The 22,501-nt window shown below is 40.4% G+C and overlaps 1 protein-coding gene across 1 annotated transcript; it reads right to left on the bottom strand.

Annotated features, from left to right (window-relative positions):
* Positions 1–308: 308 nt before the first annotated feature.
* aclya (ATP citrate lyase a) lies at positions 309–21,264 on the bottom strand. Its single transcript, XM_010775461.1, has 28 exons — positions 21,156–21,264; positions 18,732–18,911; positions 17,098–17,220; positions 15,698–15,760; positions 15,342–15,532; positions 13,143–13,222; positions 12,493–12,623; positions 9,284–9,402; positions 8,660–8,796; positions 8,510–8,571; positions 8,307–8,424; positions 8,046–8,200; positions 7,068–7,161; positions 6,046–6,187; positions 5,722–5,890; positions 5,057–5,161; positions 4,766–4,962; positions 4,608–4,689; positions 4,408–4,518; positions 4,168–4,295; positions 3,955–4,048; positions 3,705–3,859; positions 3,464–3,614; positions 3,114–3,257; positions 2,798–2,911; positions 2,601–2,683; positions 1,896–1,972; positions 309–1,791 (listed from the first exon to the last, which is right to left on the bottom strand). The coding sequence occupies exons 2-28, from the start codon at positions 18,888–18,890 to the stop codon at positions 1,697–1,699; spliced, it is 3,279 nt and encodes a 1,092-aa protein (XP_010773763.1). The 5' UTR covers positions 18,891–18,911; positions 21,156–21,264; the 3' UTR covers positions 309–1,696.
* Between the last annotated feature and the right edge of the window lie 1,237 nt (positions 21,265–22,501).

Consider the following 22,501-nt stretch of genomic DNA (forward strand, 5'->3'; position numbering starts at 1 on the left):
ATATAAAACACTTTAACATACTCTAATTCAGACAGAATAAGCAGGCAACTCATTGCAGATTTTTGACTTGTAATGGCAGGAAAAGCCCAAGCGTAATTAATAATGGCTGTGTGGTTACGTGTCCTAGCAATTGGGCCTGATGCACAATGGCATTTTTTCCCTAAGGGCACACCAACATGGTTTGCAATCATTATTGTCAAATTAGTAGTAATTCAATGTAATAAAGTGCTTATCAAACATAATTCCTTAAACCTGACACATGCGCTCACTTGCAAATGTTACACTATATTTGAAAGATAACACTGAACACACATTGTATTATTTATTACATTACATTAATGACATTTATTTTACTCAATTGCACAGTTGTCAACTAACAAAAAATCAGTACAGAGGCACATTCAGTTCACATTGAGAGAGTTAAGGACATACACTTTGCAACAACACTGTTGAGGTTATTAGTTGTCAGAAGATTTGTTTTACTGTTTTGTTACATTCGTACTGGTGATGGCTGTCAAAGATTCTCTTTTGGACTATGCATTTTGGGAGAATGTTTAATGTTCTTGTTTCAAAGAGAATTTAAGTTTTGTCCTGCACTCTAATGGTAATGAGCAGATTGTCTACATAAAGCTTCTTTCCAGATTGTAACCTGATCAATATTTGACACTTGTAATGTAAAATATTAACAGAGAAGTTAACAATATTAATTCCCCAAAAGATGTGAAGACATAAAATAAATGATGGTATTTAACAGATAAAATAATTTGCTGTCCTATTAAAGTGCTGAAATCAAAGTATTCTAATAACTGATGTAAGTGTAATGGAGAAAAATACTGAATATAATTATTTTCATTGTTAATTCCTCATAGAAAATCATACTATAAACACATCCTGGGGCTTTTGGCAACAATTCCCTAATCCACTCAACAAATTCAGAAAGAAAAACATTTTTATTTGTGTTATGACTAACACTCAACTTCCATTTAAACCATTTGAGAAAGTACGCCCAAATGTTCCACCAGCTGAGAGATCATTTTGCCTCCAAATGTCAACACATGCCAGGAGTGACTCATAACACGGTCCCTTTGTCACAGAACACAGCACAATGCTTGATATTTTCGACTTCAAAAATATGTAAACAAAATAATAAAATAGCATAAACTACATAATTATTGTACCATTTAATTTCACCGACAATACATCTATACATAAATAAAGCTCTGGTCTACAGTATGTGTTCCTATTACAGGCATTATTGCACTACATGCTCACCCCTTTGTGGTAAGATCATGATCTAATTGGCACGAGGAAGAGAGCTGCACAGAGACACAACAGTCTGTGAGACATGCTAGGTTAATACAACAATTATACATATTTGGGGTAAACAACATTACTTAAAAAGCCATGGATTATCCCCTTTTACTCCTTCACTTGATTTCTTTTAAAATCTCCCTCAGTTAGACCCTGATTTTGTTTTACTGGAGCTTCACAGTGTACCAGGTTTTTCTTATATTCACAGAGCTGCAGCACCGACAGGTTCCCAAAACTAAAACATACTCTTCTTTTTAACATTTGCAATTTACAGCTATAGTAATAGTAACATCTTCCCTATATAACGCCACTGTTTAGGGGTTAAGATCACGGTGTGGGCGGGGGATGAAGGTTTGGGTGACACCCTATGGTTTATACCCTCTGATCACATGGACATGTGTTCTGGCAGCACGTAGGAGATGTCATCCCAGGGGTGGCGGTACAGACCCTGCTTCAGCCTCTTCTGGTCCAGGTAGTGTCCTAAAGAAATACAAAGAGGAAGGATTATTGTAATACAGGGTAGAAGTGTTCAGAGCCTTACATACTCTGGCATATCAGTGTGTCTAAACACAGAAGTGACTCACCAATAAATCCCATGCTGCGCCCCAGGACAAAGATACCGTTCAGAGCTCCAATTTCCACAAACTCGTCAGCTTCATCCCTGTGGAGGGCATGATGGAAAACAGGGATAAGAGAGGATGCATTGAAAAGATTGTTAAATACAATATCGGCATAATACGTAAATCATAAGCGCATAAAAGTGCAGGATGACATGTTTAATTTAAAGGAATACTTCCAGCATAAAATAATAATTTGCATATTAATAACCCACCCAATGTTACCTTGATTTCTTGAAGAAAACTAAAACACAAATTTAGCAGCAAGCTGATGTTTTTAAATATTGTTGTTATTGATAATCACAACCCCCATTTACATAATGTTTTAAAAAAAATAAAAATTAGTTAAGTGTAGATGCATTATGGTATATCTTAATTGAACAGAGACACAGGGTGCGTAATTGATTAAAGATCAAATGCAATGTTGGAATTAGGTGTTCATTTTCTGTTTGGACAAATACTGTTTGATTTCTTGCTGTCCCTGCTTTGTTTTCAAGTATTATTTAGTTAAAGCAAGAACACAAGGATCTTATCTCCCACTACATGGCTCCAATATAAAAATGAAATTGGAATGCCTGTTTCTCAATTTTGTCTCAAATATAGTGAAGGTGTCCCTTTTTAAACAACTGTAACTGTAAAAAGACATAAAGATGTCCATATTTATTGGCTCACCTTGTAAAACCACCACAAGTCCTGAGCAGGTCCACAAAGGCCACACCAATGAAACCATCCACGTTCAGGATCAGGTTGGGTTTCTAATACAGCAAATAAACACACAGGGGGAAAAAAACATGTACGGTAATTGAAAGATGTATCATGTGACTATTTAATAAAGGCTGTGATTGGCAGGATGAAGTGATAAATCTTACTTTAGACGTGGTGATCTTCTCCACATCTAGAGCGTAGTCCAGCATCTGGGTGGAGGGGAAGTGCTGCTTCACAAAGTCCTTCAAGATCTGGACTCTCATGTCTGGATTGTTAATCTGAGCAAAAAACAGATAATTCCCTTTCAGTCTAAATCTTTATCCTCCATTCAATCTGGTTTCCCTCCTTCTCTACTTGTCCTTTACATTATATTTGTAGCCCCAACACTGGCAGTGTACTACACCCCTGTTCACTATGAAACACAATATTAAATCTAATTTTTCTACGTCTGATCACACGCTTCAGAGCCATTGGACTCACCGACTTTACTCTGTGTCCAATGCCCATGATCAGCTTGCCATCTTTTTTCATCTTGTTGACAAACTCCATGGGCAGCATGCCGCTGTCAAAAGCGTTGCTGAACTGCTTCGCTGCAGCATCCAAAGCACCCCCAAAGCGATCACCCTGAAAAGTGACAGAGAGGAACAAAGAAATGCTCAGACTCAGCTTTTGCAGTACATGTTACAGAAGAGAGATATATAAGTAATGAAAATAGAACTGCTCTGTACGGTTTTCTGTTCTGTTTTTTTACATGTGTATTTTGTTGTTCTATAAGTCTCTGAAAAAACCGAACTGAACTAAAACATGAATGACAGGTGAAATGATCTTACGATGGTTAGAAGGCCGGAGGTGAGGCTGGAGATGAGGTCTTTGCCAGCTCGAGCACAGACGATTGTGTTGTGCGCTCCAGAAACAGCAGGGCCGTGATCAGCGGTCACCATCAAACACATCTCTATGAACTGGCAGGCATATCTGGGCAACCTGCACATCAAGGGATACACAACAATGGTTTATGAGGTTTAAAGATTACTGAACTACAAAGAGTTAAGGTATAGAGGTTAACAGGCTGACCTCCTCTGGAACCAGAGAAGCCCCAGAGTTCCTCCCAGGCCTATTTCTGACTTGAAGACCTCAGTGATGGGCATGCCTGCGTAGATGAGCTCCTGACCTCTCTCATCACAGATGCTGGTCATGAAGGAAGCAGGCTTACGGATCAGTCCCAGCTCCTGCAGGGACATTTTCAGGTCATTTTAGTTTAGTCTTGCCCTCAACCGTTCACCAATGATTCATAATGTTCAGGTGTGTTCAGAGGCGTACTCACTCGTGCCCAAGAGTAATCCATCGGGACAGTAGGGGGAGGCATCTCTTCGGCTGGCACGATAACCCCTTTGGCAACAAGGTCATCATAAACAGAACTGCATGGAATCAAAACACAAAGAAGGCCCAGGAATCAGGATTATACTAACAACACTTTTGTCAAACTGATTATTTATCCAAGCACTAAAAGGAATAATAAAAGACAAAGTGCACTGACGTGATGATCTCTCCCAGCTCATCAAAGCTCTTGGGGACGAAGGCACCGGCCTCCTTCAGAGCTTTGTTCTTAGCCGATGCGGTCTCAGAGGCCTGGTTAGCACAAGCTCCTGCATGGCCAAACTGAACCTGAGGGGGGGAAAAGGAACAAAATGGGTCAGAAATATAATAAAACCATTCCGTATCCCCTTCATCTATCTTTGTTCAAAGCACTGAAAGGCACCAGACGCTGCCCTCTCACCTCTGAGGAGAACATGGTTGCACAGGTGCCAATACACCAGGACACCACTGGCTTTGTGATCCTGCCCTGTTTGATACCCTGGCAGATCTTATACTCCTCTGTGCCTCCAATCTGTAGAAGGCAGAGACAGATTCAGGATGAAGCAAATCAAATACCGTTTCAAATCTGCAGGCAACAATGTGTGTGGATCTAATCCTCACCTCTCCCAGAACTACGATCATCTTTACTCCGGGGGTGTCTTGGTAGCGCAGAACATGATCAGTAAAAACTGAGCCTGGGTATCTGGAGAAAAGTAAAAGTGTAAAGAGCAACTCAAACAAACAAGATCACATCCTGCGGGTATAAGATAGTTACATACCTGTCCCCACCAATGGCTACGCCTTCAAAAACACCGTCGGTGGTGCGAGAGATTATGTTGTTGAGTTCATTGGACATGCCGCCTGAGCGGGACACGTAGGCCACGCTGCCCGGGCGGTACAGCTTGGAGGCCAGGATGTTATCCAGCATTCCTCCGGTGTTCCCGATCTTAAAACAGCCTGGCTTGATTCCTCCCACCTGAGAAACAACACAGACAGAGAGGTGTGTTGGTATGCTCAGATAGAATAACAAAGAGTGAAATTGTGATGAAAAAGAGTGAAGCAAGACTAACAGTTGCTGGTCCAATGATGTTAACACCCTTCTTATCTGCAGCCTTGATGATCTTCCTGGTGTGGGCTTCAGGGATTCCCTCAGCGATGATGGCAATGGTTTGAATCTGAAAGCAAGTCATTCAAAAAAGCTTAACTTCAAAGGTTTTATTTGTCATATACTACATTTGATGCAGGTCTCCCTTGTGATGCAGGTCTCCCTTGTGATGCAGGTCTCCCTTGTGATGCAGGTCTCCCTTGTAAATGAGATCGATGATCTCAAGGGACCAATCTGTCTAAATAAAGGTTTGAAATGAAATGAAATGAATTAAAGTCTTAGGTCACAGGTTCCTTCAACAATGCAACAAATATATACAAGACATAAAACAAATAAATAACTTAGCTCTTATGTGCCTTGCAGATGGTTACACTGGTATCATTTAATGTTTTTGACCAGATAATAGAGAGAAATACAACAAATATAGAACTGCTTTCATACATGAAATAGAGGATTTCTAACTACACATTTTCTTTTACAAAGGTATGTCACATTTCCGGCATAAAGGCACTAGTATGATGATGTAAAACTTAAAAAGCGCACCACTATATAATACTTAGTACGTTTAGAAACCTGATGGCCAGGTGGTAAAAAGTGTTCAAACTAAGTACGGGATGATGGTGCATTTACCTGAGGGTACTGCATGGTCTCCATAGTGCTATCAAAGGCCGAACGCAATGACGCAAAGTTGATGAGCACGTCCACGTCCGGGTGCTTCTTCATGGCATCACTCATGTTCTTATAGACAGGGAGGAGGATCTCTTTATGGCCCCAATAGTACTTCTGTTTGTGGTCTCCACTGAAAGGCAGCCATGCAGAAAAGCATTTGTCACACAGTGAAAGGACACAGTTTCTTCAAGAGATTTTTTATTATTTTAAATAACTTATCAGCATTTACACTGCCAGCTCCACACAGTGAACACACACTAAAGAGGAAGGACGGAGCACACTCACGTGAACGGGTAGACCATGGCGGCGACGGATGGCTCTTCTCTGGAGCAGACATAGTCAAAGTCCAGCATGCCTTGCACCGCCCGAGTCTGCATACCCCACACAATGGACTTGGTGTGTTTGCTGAAGAGGGAAGTTGCCTTGGCTACAGGGAGAGAGAGCCGTCACATACTGTGTAACAATCTGAATAGACATGTCAACAAATATGTAAACACTATTCCTTTCTGTAGTTCCTGTGCATGCATTTACAAAACCTCCTATAAAGTTTGTGTAATCTATATTTCACATGGGCATTAAAGGGGCAGGTGAAAATGAAATGAATGAGGTTAAAAGAATTACACTTTTTTTTTTTTTTTTTACAAAGGGCAATGACACCTTTTTGGCCATAAATACTATTATAAGGTTGACAGAAAAAGTCTGTCAGCAACTTCAATCCTAGCAGCAACTAATTAAGTTTTAAATATTCATAGCAAATAACAAAGACATGTTGATCTTAAAGATGTACAGGCAGGCCCCAACTTGTAGCCCCACGCAAGTTATGTGATGAGGCCCTCTGTGTCGCGAGCGTCGACGGGGGGGTGCTAGTGGAGCACGCGCCGGAGCCTCGCAACGGCGAAACTGTGGCGCGCTTACAGTAATTGCGCTTCGGATGAGGTGCCCTCCGCGAGGTGAGGCCCCCTCCGCGAGGTGAGGCCCCCTCCGCGAGGCCCCACGCAGTCTGCGTGATCTGCATGTAGGGAGGGGCGGCCCTGTGTACAGGAATAGATGTGTATGTGTGCTAATATATATCAGTACACTGAAGCTCCATTTTAGTGAGTGTGGATTGCACTCCTTTTTCTGCCCAAAGGGGGAGCTAGCATATACCTGAACTCTGTCATGCATCACAAGGCTATTCCAGATGTGCAGTCATGCATAAGAACTCATCAAAGCCTCAGCATTCCCAGTGTGCATTTGTGTGTGTGTGAGTGTGAGTCTGAGTGAGTGTGTGTGTGCGAGTGTGGGTGTGGGTGAGAGTGTTTTCTCACCGACGGGAGCTCCGGCTTTGGCCTTCTTGGATGGTGAGTCCTCAACTTTGGCTTTGTTGTCAGAGAAAGAAGCAGTTCTGCTGGATGCTGGGGTCTGGACACGACACAAAAAAGGAACAATTCATTTTGTATTCTGCCCTGCATATTTAAAAAGCATTTGTGCTAATAGGGAAGGCTCTACTGAGAACTGATCTGCTTTAACTGTAAATACTGGCAGTGATCCTTTATATTTTAGGAGATTGATGAACATCATCTGCGCACAGTTACACAACGAGTCTTAGTTTAATTTATTTATGCATCGCCCACTTAAGAAAGCTAACTGGATGTCAGTGCTTTAAGCTTTAGAGTGGACACTTTCATTTGAATCAAAATCAAACGCTTTTAGAAAGAATTGTCATATCATTTAATAAAGAATATTTTCTTTCTCCATTACTTTTATTTTGTAATACTCATATGTTTTGTTTTTATAAAGTATATTGTAGTACAATGCAAAGTTTTAAATATGCATTTATTTTTGGTTCCGATTCTTATATAGTATAATATTAAATCTTAAATGTTTTGTATTCTTCCTACCTCTACATTTGAAGCAAACAGGCAACTACGTGCACACATGTGTAGCCGTTTGCAGAAACACACACTCACTTTACTGAAAGCCTACGCACTGCACAGTCTTAATGGATCCCTCGGGGCGGTGCAGTGCGTTACTGACTGCAGTCTCACGACTCCTGAGTGAGAGGAGTCCACCATGCACTTCAATGCTTTTATAGAAAAGAGCCTTTGGGGTTCTGATAATCTGGTTCAGTAAAAGGGCAAGACAATAACTGAAACACAGGCTGAGGCATTCAAGTATTTTTCTCACTCTGCCTTTAAACTTTACCACACTATTCGGCGGGGTTGACGATGTTAAATCACTACACAGTGAGCTGGAACAGCATCACCACAGCCGATTTGTCTCTGTGGAGTCACTATTTGTCATACCCCGGGGCTGCCGCTGGAGTTGAGAAGGAAGTTAGCCGTGTGGGCAGCAGCAGGAGGCTGGTTGGGGATTGCCCGGTGGCCCAGCGCCATGCCGACAATGGCAGTCATGTGAGTTTCTGTGCCAAAGACATGGAGGGGGATCCCAGTGGTCTTTCCTGAGGAGAGGAGGTAGAGGAAAATCAATTAAGGTGCATTGAAATGAGCAGGTGCTTGCGGATAAAACTGCCCACAAGAAGTGTGTTTAAATAATGTGAAACATACCAACTTCTCCCATCACTCTGAGACCTTCCTGGTAGTTGGGGCCCCCCCGGCGGACAAAGATGGTGACCTCATGCTCCTTCAGTGGCACCTGATAGTCTCTGATGGCTCGGACAATCCCCTAGATAAGACAAGAACATGCTCTGTGAACTTATATATAAGTAACATTAGGTTAGCATATAATTGACAAGAATTTGATACTTTACCTTAAAAGTTGCTGCAACATTTGTGAAGTTTGCAATGCTTCCCCCAATGATCAAAACCTTTCCTAGAAAACATCATTATAAAAACAGTATTTTAGGGGATATTACCACTTCGAGTGCACACAGAAAGTTTAGCTGAATCTGTTTTCTTACCGTCAGGGTGCTTCTCTCTGGTCATCAGGGACAGGATGGTCTTGGCGTAGTCGTAGGTCTGCTGTTCACTTGGTGCTCCTGAATACTCCCCATAGTTAGCCAGCTCGTTGACGCCTCCCAGGTCACAGATTGTGTCACTAGGAGAGGTGTACATCAGTCAACCACACGAAAAGCAACAGCTGTTTGTGTCCAAAGCTAGCACAATTATATAAGACAGCAACTTAACTTTAGCACTAAGCTTAAGATACACTTAGACACTTAATGCACTTTTTTGCATCAGTTATAAATGAATACTGTAGTGTAAACAGACACAACTTATCAGTGCACAGAGGGAATAATTAGTCATGGCTGATGTGTCTGCATGTCACGCTTCACGCCTCCGACAGACGGTGGAGTGAGGCAGACACAGCTCATTCCTCCAGACTCTCACCAAAATGTAAACATCTGAGAATCAACTTCAGCAGGCAGCTGCATAAACTCAATTATGCGTAGTATAATCAATGTAATTAGGAAAAAGTCAAGGGACAATTTAAGCAAACAGAGGAAAACATCCAAGTGGATTATTTCAGATAAATGGCTACTGCGTCCTATTTATTCAGGCTTTGCTTTAAGTAGTGTGGGTACCTGTACACCACTGAGGCGCCCCCCCCTGCCACCATGGTCCAGATCCTGCCTCGGGGGTTGAGCAGGGTCAGTTTGAGGCTGGCACCACTCTTTGCATCAAGGTCCGCAATGTAGGCCTCCTGTAAAAGTACAAGAAAAAAGGTTATAAAAATGCCTTAGTACAGTACTGTACTAAAATATTTTTATATTTAAGATAAGCCATTCCATTTAAGGCTCTGTTATTCTTCTGCTCCACCACATCTCAGAGAGCAATATTGTAGGCCCACCTACTGACTGGTTTAATACGGAGCCCCTAAAAGGGACATGAAAAAAAAAAAGAGAGAGAGAAATAAATAAAAAAGTCGGGATAACGGGTTAGAGCTGTAGAGCTATTTGTTTAAGCACCGGATTGGCAAAACACCCCTGGCCGAAATGTACTTAAAATGAAGTCTGAGTTAGAAATATATCTCAAATAATGTATGCACAGTCATTTCCCCACGTACACATAACAGTCTGCAATGAAATGGTTGTCTACTGTGTGCTCCACTTCCTCCATGGGGCAGCGGTAACTATCTAAAAAAAAAAAAAAAGTCGTGATGACTGGTTAGTTTCTCGTGCGCACAAGATACTTTCTCGTGCTCACGAGATAGGAGAAAGTAACCCGTTATCCCGACTTTTTTTTTTCTCTCTCTCTCTCTCTTTTTTTTGCATGTCCCTTTGGTGCTCCGTATGTTTACACTGTAGTATTACTACTTTTAATTCGGAAAAAGACCTGAGTACATCTTCCACCTCAGAGCATAAGCGGTCTATTTGACCATAGTTAGTTTCTTGTGCCTGCATTGATTTTGAAGAGCTATTAAATGAAAATATTTTGAAAAATATTAAGAGTGGATGTGATGTGCTTCAGTGGTTGTTTGTTTGCCACAGCTGGTGGCTGAGTGTAAAGAAGGCTCCCAATCAAAGGCCCCCGCTGTCCCTCGTCTCCACCCCAGCCCAATTAGACGAGCCCGTCTGGTACACAGCGTCTGTCTCTGAGTAGCTCCTACATGCATCCGCCAAACATATATTAAATTGAGCCCTGTCATGCAGGTGAATCAGATGTTCTTCAAGAGTAAACATAATAAATCAAATACCTTCACAAAACAAGTCTTTGTTACAATAAGCCTACATTCTAAAAAGCAAAACAATTAACCTGTTAAGCCCCGAGCCTGTTTTTCAGGTCTCAGGCTCGAAAATGACATTCCCAGAACAAATGGCCATATCTTCCCTTCTAAAAGGGTTACATTAATAATCTTTTTTCTCAAAGCAAGGTTACATCTGTGAGTTGGATGTAGATGTATCAGAATCAATATAGATCTTTTTATTTTAAAGTAAATTCAGATTGAACACAGTAAAAAAATGTAAATTATTTTGTCCGTTCAAAAATATAAAAAAAACTTGTAGTGAAAACCACCCTTGAATGATGGGATGGAAGACTAAAAGCTTTAGGAATCCAAACTACAACATATAATAAGTACCCTGTATCAAGATTGATGCAAAACAAGTGAAATTTGACCTTTTTAGATAGATTTAGCAAAAAATAAATAAATTCTGGGGTCATTTGGGTGGATTTTCCATATCTCTGGCCCCCCTTGGTCGATTTTGATGATTGACATCTCTTTCTAACCGTCAGAGCCAATGGAATCGAGGGGACCTCCCACATACACACACACATTACCAAATAAGGAGTGAGAGTGACGCATAGCCAAAACCGGAAGCTGCGATAACTCTGGCAGCTAACTTTTATTCTCCGATTTTTACATAAAAATGGAATTATGGATTATAAATAATTTTTTCAAAGTGACAGACACATTCAATTAACCTATGGGTGAACCCTCAGCCGTGTTTTTTCTCGTTTTAATGCCATTGAACACGACTTTTGATCAGAATAACAGCTAAGGGGAGACGATTTCCCGTTTTTCCTCCGTAATGCTACGTGTTGTGATGTCTGTGTTTGCTTCCCCTGTCGCGAGTTCTGATCGCTCAGTGATGATACTATACTAATCTGTGGAGTCTCAGCTTTAATCGGATATCTTGTATGTGCAGTTACGATAAGTAATAAGGGTATCTTCATCTTGAGTTCTGTGCCAAAATGCGTTAGCATTTTTCGCTCAGGGGTCATTTAGATGCTTCTTATGAGACTTGTCTTTTGTTTTGGTAAAAATTGTTTGTATCGTCAGTTAGCTGAGATTCTTCCCGTTAATCTGGTATAACACATTAATAGGTTTTTAAATATTAAGATGCCCTGAGACACAGTCGTGAAAAAAAGAAAAAAGACCCGCCGAAGGGGCCTTTGGGGCTTAACAGGTTCACCACAAAGCTCTATTCCAAACAGGCATCTCATAGATGATGACATTGAAACATGACGCCATTACATTATTTATCAAGTTTTTACATGCAGGTCTCTGCCCAGACGACCTTTACTTGGAAATGTCTCCACGTCTCCATAGCTCTCCAGAATGAGTCATAAAGGCTGATTAATGGTTGTGTGTTGTTACTGCCCTTCCTCATTAACTCCAGCTGGGATAGGGTCACATGTGGCGAGTTACCTCACCTCTCTTATGACTGACACATAAGTAATTAATCCACTCATTATATGGGAGGGAAACTACTTCAGTCATAAATAAGTCATAAATTAGCCAATTCATTTATTGAAGATATTGTGAATACTCCAATCCAAATGTTTTGGTCACCTCTAGTATTTGTAATTTTCACAATTTCAAATCCTACTCAACACCTCATTCAGTTTCATCTCCCTCATTGGAGAACCACAGCAGCCTAATGATGCGGACAGCGAGTGTGGAAACATAAATCAAATCAGCCAGACCTTTGATTAGAAATGGTCTATTGACACGTTTACATTTTTTTCCACTTATTCTACTGTATTTACAAGTTGTTCTATGACATTGTATTTCTATAATACATTTCTTCACACTAATTAACTGCTCTTACCTTCATTATAGTATACAATGATATGTATCGTTTATTGTCTTGTGTTCATTTATCTTGAGTAGCTGAATAGTTTTTGTCTTGGCCCTCAGTTCCGTCTTATGATTGGCTTGTTGTTCATCTGTGAAGCACTTTGAACTGCACTAAGCTGTATGAAAAGTGCTGTTCAGAAAAAGTTGAATTCATTGACTGACAGACGAATGTGATGCATTCCTAGCTCTGTATCTCCGGTGCTTCCTCACCTCAGGATAGGCCTCCCTGCCGAAGGGGGGGGGGAACTCCACGTCGCCCCACTTGGCCTTGCAGAGATAGTCCGCTGTGGCATCGATCTTGGCTGCCATGTCCAGCACGTAAACTCCATCTTTTGTTACCACTGAGAGAAGAGGGGAACAAAAACAGTGTTGAGATCTATACTCCAACAAGGTTTACAAGCACCCACCTGCTGAGTTTCATTATGTTTGCACCACGCTCGGGCGCAGGTGACCACCACCTTCCTGCTGTCCCTGCAGGAGGTGGAAGGAAAGTGAAGATCGGGGGTGGGGGGGGTTGGAGTGAAATCAAAGCAGCCCCCGCTACTTCCACAGGAACAGCTGCCAGAGGGCATGTACTGCTGCCCAATTACTCCATTACAAATAAACACATGCTGCCTTCATCAAACAGATCCATGCATGAATTACTAGTTTCCTCCCTCAGTGTTAAAAATGTTGGCTTCCAGATAATGTTTTATTATGCATTGATGTTTTCATCTTCAATTTCCGTTTGATGTCCCCCTTTCATAATCTGATCATATATTTATGAACCTGCGTTGGAATAAAAGTGTTTAAGCCATCGTAATAACTTTTATATATAGCATATCAATAGACAAACAAATAAACAGAGCAAAGAAACGTACCCAGTGGATTGATCTCCAGGTAGGTGAAGAACAGATCCTCGTACAGGTTGAAGAGCCCCACGATGAAGCTGGCCAGCACTCTGCAGAGAGACAGTCAACACATGACAGCTTCTGATTGGTTGCTGCAGCACCAGAATAGACAGTGATTCAATCATGTTACCAAATAAAGAGGGGTTTATTATCCAACTACATCAGAAGAAATGTCATAATCAATCTACAGAGAAAAATTAATCTGCAACTTTTATAATAACAGACTACTCATTTGAATCAGTTTTTAAGAAAAAGGGTAAACATTTGCTGGTATCAGCTTAAACGTTTATTACAATTTGTGCACAAAACTATTTTTTAATCAGTGTAATAATTTTTAGATTTATAGGCAAAGAATATAATCAGTAGTTGTCGCCCTTAATGTGTAAGATCACTTTAGCCTAGAAGAAAATAAAACATTTAATTATAAACTAAACTGACAAATGTCCATTTAATTATCTTCCAACTTATCTACTAAACATTGACACTATTCCAATGGGAAACTCAAAAAACGAATTCACTGTTTTTCTTTGCGTCATATATTTATATTATAAATAGTTAATTAAAACATAATCAACCCCAAAGCCATCTTTCAAAAACCGTATATATATATAATTTAATATGTATAGTCTTATATTGCCTATACGTTTTTAACTATTAGCAAACTGTTGTTGTTCTAAGATTTCCCTACAACAGAGTAAAGATAAAGTCAAAGCATTTCATATTTTAATCTTTAATACTGGGCGCTGCAATAAAATGTTCCCGTAGAACATATTCCTGGTCGATAAAAAATAAACCAAAAACAACAATTTAATATATCAGTTCCACATAATTCAAACCATGACAAACTACAGGCAATGTCATTGACAGATTGCTTGAGCTCGACAGGAAACAGTCCACCTTTAAATGTGCTTTCTGCGGAGAAGGAAAAATCTAATTTACTTCCTCCTTCACATGTCAAGAGAGAGCAGTGAGGAGTGGGGGGGGTTGCTGGAGGAGGAGGTGGGGGTTACAGTGTTTTGCTCTCCTGCCTGTCAGTTATGAAGGCAGCTCTGAGCCTGTTGTCAGGACTACTACTGTGGGGGCCGACTGGGACCGAAGCCCCCCCGAGTGACTCAGCTTCACGTGTCTGGGTCTGATGGGGGGGGGCAGGAAAACCGCCCGAGTGCCACTCTTGTTTTCATTTCAGAGNAGAGAGTCTGGGGGTGGGGGGGGTGAGCGGGGGTTGGCAGGGAGATGTTTGGGTCAGCTTCCTCAATGTCAGCCAAGACAGTGAGTCTGTCCATTATCTGCTGGAGAGATGGATAGGGTCGGAGGTAGGTAGGGGGGGGGCAATGTACTGTAGCCATCACAATAAAGGGACGTGCTCTGAATGTGGCTGTAGCGTAAAGAGGCTGGGGGTGGGGGCTGATCGAAGAGAAGGCAGGGCAGAGGGGAGTTTGTCATTTGTCTAATGGAAACCATCCATCCATCTCCTCCTGCACCCCCGCATTTATTGGCAATATCAAAGTGCTTTCTATTATTATATTTCTGCGGTGCTTTGGTTTTCCTGTCCATTCAAATGTATAAGGAAAAAATCCACCTTGTTTTGTTATTTGGTTTCAAGCTACTTAAATACATCTGTAGTGAGTTAGCAAAAAAGATTGTTTGGGCTTTGGGAACACAAGGTCACTTGAAATGAATCTAACCTGGAATTTGTGACTTCAAATCTAAAAACTGTTAGCAGAAATTAACTTTGTCAATTAACTGCATTAGGAGAAAGCCAAATGCATGATTGTGCTTCTAATTTTATACAAAAGCCAAATGATTTTACTTAAAACTATTTAGTATTATAGCTTCTTTAAATAGATATTGAGCTTATAAAATATGTTTTGAAATGTTATAATAGTTCTTGGTTTAACTGTAGGGCCCGTTTTTTTAATTACTAGTCTGTGTTTATGAATCATTTTAAAGAGCTCTATCTCAACCTTACCATATGATACAAAAACTATAGCATCAAACATTGCCAGTGTAGAATAAATACATCTCTGACACAGTAACACTGTACGCTTCAGGCTTTTGTCCTGCATTCTATTGTCAACATTGTATCCACTCAAAGTTTTGTGTTTTACTCTCCATTATTGAGAGAAAAGCACAAGTGTTTGCACTGCCAACTGTTTCCAGGTTACTCACGCTTTATTGTCATTGGGGACGTGAGTCAGCAGCTCCTTCTTCACAGAGTCTTCACTGATCTTTTCATCCACCCCAATTAGCAGCTTCTTCGCCTTGGCATCCACATCCCCCACGTCCACCCCCCCCTCATGGTGAAACAGGATGTAGTCCCCCTCCCGGCTGGCGTAGATGCAAACATAGAACTCCTCTTCCTGAATAATGAAAAACAGTCCTCAATAAATGAGAATCTTTTTGAACCAACATCTTGTATAATCACTGCTTCTAGTGTAGTTGAGGTAGTGATAAAGTGTGAATAAGAAATAAAACATTGAGGGGTGATTTGGACAGATGTAGAGTAGGTGTAATGAGAGCTTTACCTGCTTATGGGCAACAAACGGCTCAATAAGGAAGTTCTTCAGAACGCCCTTGGCCTTTCCCACCTGAGAGTCACAAAAAAATATATAGGAGATAAAATGCTTAGTAGATAAAAGAAACAGGCGCTAACAATGCATATCATGAACTCACTGATCTTCAGATTACTGGACAAAAGGGATGAAAGGGATATTAAAGCAAAATTATTAAAGTGGGCCAATTAACGTTTCAGAAGAGGAAAGGAGACAGGTGGTGAAGGAGTAGAAAGAAAATGTCATGTAATGGTCTCAGCAAAGCCACAGCTCATTTGGCGAGGCTGTCATGGTTCCTCTGTTAAAGGCCAACGGGCACAAAGTAACCAGGCAGCCGCTGAGAGCAGCCAGCCGGACAGAACACAGCAAAAGAATGAAAAAGGGCAGAGAGGGAGTTGCCATTTTGAAGTGTCCGAATAAAAAGGTTTTTGATAATAGGCAGGAGAAAAGAGAAAGACGATCTGATTGAAAAACCCACAAGGGGGCTGAGGCCGATTCAGATAAATAAACTGACACCTCCCTTACCGCCTCACATAGGAAAAGAAAGCTGTTTATGTTTGTGAATGCAATTTGTGTATGAATGATTCAATTTAAAATATGGATTATTTATAAAGATATAAATTATGGGCAACTGCAGCTTGAAGTGGACAACCCGAAATTTCTCACAACGACTTGTCTTTTTTGTCGACACATCTGACAGAGCTTGATCTATTGAAGAAAAGCTCAGAGGCCAGACAAGTTAATTACATGCAAAGGGAAACTAACCTGAAATGAAGATTAATTATATTTATAAGGAAAAAACAGATAAAGAAAAAAAATAAAGAAAAATCAACCCTCCTAAACCCTCCTTTTTATTTCTTTACCCTCTAAAGAAGGACACTTACTCCTATGGCTCCCCAACACTTGAATACACAATCACAAAATTATTTTTTAATTGAATACTTTTAAGAAACGTAGCTTGCTTACCTATTATAAGACTAATACGTCTGCATTTGTCAACAATGTACGACGCTAATACATCTGCATAATTACTCTTACTCTTTATGTATACTCTTAAGGGCACGATAAAGATACGAGCTGAAATACTGCCCACTTTACAGTTAGAGCTTCATTTATTCTTGTTTACTGCCACTAGCAGCAGCTGACAGTTTCATCTCACCTGTGAAGAGACACATCTGCACCCCACACACACACACACACACACACACACACACACACACACACACACACACACACACACACACACACACACACACACACACACACACTTCTTGGTTTATGAGGCACAGCAGCAACCCCTTGGCACAGTAATGGTATCTTGTATATTGTGGTTGTGCTGACTGGATAGATAGATAGGAGGGGGGGTGACGTACTGTCGTCTCTCTCATGAGGCGGGTCTTCAGCCACTCTCTGACGCCGCTCAGATCCAGGTTCACGCCGACCAGCCCCAGCTTCCCTCGACGCTTGATCAGCTGGTCCGGCTTCACCACCAGCCTCTGCAGGAGGAAGATAAACAATGTTCAGTTTCACCAACCTTCAAACTGACGATTTCTTTCACTGAAATAAATATTTTAAAAAGGACAGCATTTGGTTTGAGATATGATCTATCAAACAGCTCTGTAGCATTTACACCCTGACAGAATATTGATCTGTTGAAAGCAACAAGCTGACATCCAATTAATTCAAACCTCGTAAAACTGTCAAGTAATGTAAATTACCTCTCACATAGACTATTCACTGCTCTGGATTCGTTTTCTTTAGATTCAGATAGCTGAAATGAGTAGTAACATTTCAAACCTGCACATATTTTTGATTCATGATAATAATCCAGATTTATTTTCTAAAATGTCTTAAATGTGAATTGATGCCTTTTCTATAATAGTCAATTGAGTTTTTAAGTTTTTGATTCTTGTCACAATGAACCTACTGTGTGAAGTTGTCCACTTTGACTTTTGGAAATTGTGATGGGCATTTGTCAATGTTTTTTTACCATTTATTAAGCAGTGATTTAGATGTTTTTAATCAATACAAAAATATTATAGTTAGAGCCTTAGATCCAACAACTGACACATAAAAATAAAAAACAGGAATATAGCACGGAAGTGTGTTCCATAACCGACTCTCTACATCTTGACTTCAAACATGTGACGGCAGATGTTTACTGATTCTGTGATGCATCAACAAATTCAAGATTCCATAACAATATTTGTTATTTTCAACTGAAGAGTGAGGTGGGATCTCTCCCTTCTGACGCAAATGCAAAACCTAACCCCCGCCGACTGAGCCCGCTTCCTCTCAGTTGCGAGACAGATAAAGAGAATGACTTATGACAGCGGACCATTAGTATCTGGGCGCTCGCCAGTGAGCAAAGTAAGAGGGCCGAGGGTGAAAGTTAATGTGATTTCCTAATCAATCCTAACTGCAGCACATATCTCCTCCTCGTACCTTGCAGATACAAATCCTTCAGCCGGTATGGAGACACAGGGGGAGAATGTCATCTTACCCTGCAGGATGAGTCACGACGTAATTCAATTAACTCCTATTAGAGCCCGTCTATCTGCTGGTGCTTCGCTATGAGGAACAGAGAGTTGATCTGAAAGCAGGGCGACCTGGAGAAATGTTTTTATAAGAAATGATACCCTTGCTGAACCTTGACCTCCCTTTACTCTGCAAGTGAGAAATATTGTTTACATATAAAGAATGGAAGACAAAAGAGCATTTCTCTGTTGTGTACACTTCTGTTTAATGCTTCATTTCAAATCCAATTGCTTGGTTGCTCTTCTGTCGGAGACGTCAGCTAACAAGCATCAGGAGAGCACTCTGCTGCAGCCTAAGTAATTGTCTCCATAAAGGGAAGATCATTTTCTGTGCCAGATGAAGTGGCTGTGCTTTAGGCTTTTTAAAAAGGCTATAAATATGAGATAACAACCTGTCTGCTCACTCAGCTTAAGAAAATCTTACGTCATGATCAACCTTCAGTTTTGTCAAACTGGTTCCTCTGCCTCACCTCTGTGAGCAGCCATGGGTGCTCCTTCGCCAGCTGGTCAAAGTCGGTCTCTGCCTTCACGTTGGCATATCGGAATCTGTTCTGGACGGCTGCCGATGTGCAGATGTGTTTGTAGAGGAACTCTTTTCCCGTCTGCTCGGAGATGGCTTTGGCCGACATGACTGCTGAGGCTAGACTGGCCTGAGAGGAGGAAGATGGACACAGAGAGATAGATTGGGAGATATACACATTAGCAGTGAGATGGATGAATACAGATAAATAGACATGGGGACATGGAGGGAACCGGTAAAGGAGGCAAACAAAATGGAGAGTCAAATTGAAAGAGAGGGTTTCTATTGTTTGGCTTTCTGAATTAATCCCCTTTATGAAAGAGGAAAAGAAACCTGCTTGACATCCTCTGCTGTCAGATCAGTCAGAAAGGCTCTGGTAAGCAGGTGAAAGACAGCGTTGTTATTTGTATTTTCCATGAACAGCCTTCCGTAATGCTGTTTAACTGCACAGAATTAAGAGAGACTGCTAGAAAATCTGATTACACACTAAGTGCAAATTCAGGACTCCTGTCTTTTTGCAGTCACATTGTTTATTAAGTGTGCTGAAACCAGCAAGACACAGACAGTGAAGTCAGGGAAGCTGAAGGCAGCACGATAAGCCTTGGTTTGTTCGACCTGCACACTTGTGAGGTAATGGGCAATTATTTGCTACTCAAACAATCAGGCTCCTTCCTACAGTTGAGATTACACAGAGAAGGAACAGGACTCACAATAATATACACAAGTAACAGGCTGATCAGATGTGAATGTTTATTAGCAGCACTGGAAAGCAGCACAGACCTGACATTTATTGTGCCGGAAGTAAAGTATGAAATTAAATAACTTGTGATAGCATCCATAAATGTTATGACAAGAGGGAGGAGTTTTGACCTTTACACTTTGGCCTCAAGCTTCTCTCTATAAAGGTAATCTCAAGAATGGGTGAAACACACAACTCACAACAGGACGATTTAAAACAGGGATTTAAAATCATTATTCCTACGAGGATACACAAATACAGCAAATATTATTATCAGAGCAAAGTCATGAAGAAAGGTGAATAATTCCACCAATGCCAACTCCCATGAAAACAATAATATAGATTCAAAGAGTAAACAAATCCTCATCTCTCTCTAGAGGTAGCGCATGACGCAGCATGGAATAATTTGTCTTCAATGACGATCGGGAAAAAATAGAAAAATCTATTTTTATGTGTTATTTAGAATGACATCACAACAATATGGTGTTGTCAAAAGGATTGCTACGCCACTGAACCTCTCCCAGATGTTTGCTGTTGCCTTTTTACATCAATCTTTAAATCTATTCATAAATTTGTATCTTACCCAAAGTGTTTAGTTTTCTAATGGTAGACTTAAACTGATAGAAGTGTTGTTAGATTAAAGAAAAGATTTTTTGGCAGGGTCAATGGAATGCAACAGTATCTGTTTTTCTGCTGCGACACCTGCTTTTACCTACTCCAACGGATCCCACTGAGGCAAATAATATCACTCCTTGCAGCAAATGTACATCAGTATTGAAGAAAGTTGCATATTAAGGCTATAACACAAGGCTTTATTACAATATCTCCTAAATCAAAGCTTAACTCTATCATGTAACCTTGGCAGGATGGCTCTATCTGTTTCTACGTGGTTCATTAGGCTGAGAGCTCTGGTGTTGTCCCAAACACTGCGGCCCTGGCAGCTATTCCTTCAATGGATTAATGGGACTGTCCTGGTCCTTACTATTGATCTTCCTTGTGTCCCTGAGTCACCAAGAACATGGTTTTTCCAAAGCTCATCCAGGGACAATATATAACATCCACTTTCTCTGTGCAACTGACCTGTCAAATGTATTGAATGTTACTGCTTCGCATCAGCAATAATAACTGATTCAGATGATGCACAATAACATTGAAAAACATGTAGGGGGTGATGGATGGGTTGGGGTTGGGGGGAGGGGCTATATGAAGGCACAGCTCTAAATCAGGACAAGTGCACACTAAAGCAAAAACAAACAGACAGGAAGGTAAACAAATTAAAGTGAAGCTTTATATTCACTTAAGACATACTCACGTAGTAACACAAATTCTGCTTGACTTTTTAACGGTTTAAGATCCCAGAGAGAAAGGATTCAGACAAGTCTTTCATTCATTAACGAACCGGCCAGACAGCAATGATTTTTTTAATATATTTGTGTGGCAAATATCAACATCACCACACCATTCAAAGAACACGTTTAGTGATGATGACTATAACTTCTGCTTCATAATCTGTTGAAGCAGGAGAGCTGCTGGGCTTGACAGAGCAGTTCAGAAAGAGACAGTGAAAGAGAGACAGGACAGGTAATGAACAAAAGTTAAATAAATGGTTATTTTTAATAACAATAAGTTATTTACCTTGTCTTTTTCTTCCTTAGACGACTCTGGAAGTAAATTGCGGTTACAAGGCGGAATTTATCGGCAGTGCTGATTCACTGTGGATACCAGAGGTGCCGGAGAGCAGCGCTTCCTGGGAGTTTTGTCTCCATCGCCCATCTGCCGATAGGCTTGGCTGACGTTTCCTGGTTTATGATTGGTTTAATCCACACCATGCTCTATTGATGCCTTCAGGGACACTAGGAAATATTACAACAACACGGTGGAAGGCACACGTATAGAATAAAATTCAAACGGGCAAAGAAGCAATGGTGAAATAAATATTCAGAGCATTTATTTAAATAAATGTAGGCTACTTAAACATACTGTGGATACTACATTGAAAGCGAATGTAAAACATTGCTTGGGTAAAATCCTTTTCAGAATTAATGTGCAACTCGAAGTGCTCAGAAAAACACAAAATCTTTTTTAGCAGAAACAAACACAAATTCATCATATTTTGAGACAGGAAGGAACACAAGTACATCATTTGAATACGTTTGATCAAAAGCACTTGAATTTTCCATAAACTTCACATATAATAAAATAAGATTATTGGACAAAATCAACAACAGTGATTACGGGGAGTACTTGAAGGTATCATTGTTTCTTCTTCTTCGTCTTGTGCACTCGCACAAACACACACGAGACTTTGAGAAGGAGGGCTGATGATGATTGGTTGACATTGTTCTTTATGTAAACAGCAACCAATGAGGAAATCGCTTCATCTTGCACACAGCCAACACATCAGGTATCCTGCACGGACCATCGTGCACTGTGAGGGGACAATGTGAATGCAAAGCACCAGGTCATGCTCTTTTACCTGTCCTTGACCATAAACCAATACCAGTTATCTTTTCAAGGATGTGGTGGAGAGCACACACACGTTTTCATATTTCAGTTAATTGGCACTTATAGTATTAAAACAGTCTTTAAGTTATGGTTAGCAACAAGTTTACATTTAATGTATGGAGATTTGTGCATGATAAAACATTTTCTTTGTATTTTACACTTATTTAAATGAAATTGATTTTTGTTGGACATTTTGAAGGTTGGAAAGTAACAAAGTACATTTACTCAATTACTGTAAAAGTAACTTCTAACTAACTATACAAAATACCTTTAGTATGGACTAAAACGCAATCCAAAACACGTATTATTATAGAGATAAGACTTTATTGATCCTTCTATTAAATTCAAAAGCTATCAGGAAATAAATATGTTACACAAGCTCCACCTTTACCAGCTGCAACATTAAAAAGGGATTTGTGCATAAAAAATGTAGATCAATGATATAATGAAAACATAACAAGCCATTCCACAAAATT

Source organism: Notothenia coriiceps, unplaced genomic scaffold (genome assembly GCF_000735185.1).
Source record: "Notothenia coriiceps isolate Sejong01 unplaced genomic scaffold, NC01 NC01_scaffold00015781, whole genome shotgun sequence".
NCBI lineage: Eukaryota > Metazoa > Chordata > Actinopteri > Perciformes > Nototheniidae > Notothenia > Notothenia coriiceps.

Bases quoted from the DNA above. Each gene is read 5' to 3' on its own strand.
- aclya (XM_010775461.1), bottom strand. From the start codon at position 18,890: ATGTCGGCCAAAGCCATCTCCGAGCAGACGGGAAAAGAGTTCCTCTAC. The intron at 8,201-8,306 runs GTATGTTTCACA...TCCTCTCCTCAG, and splicing joins CAGAGTGATGGGAGAAGTTG to GAAAGACCACTGGGATCCCC. The intron at 6,188-7,067 runs GTGAGAAAACAC...CTCTCCCTGTAG, and splicing joins CAAAGCCGGAGCTCCCGTCG to CCAAGGCAACTTCCCTCTTC.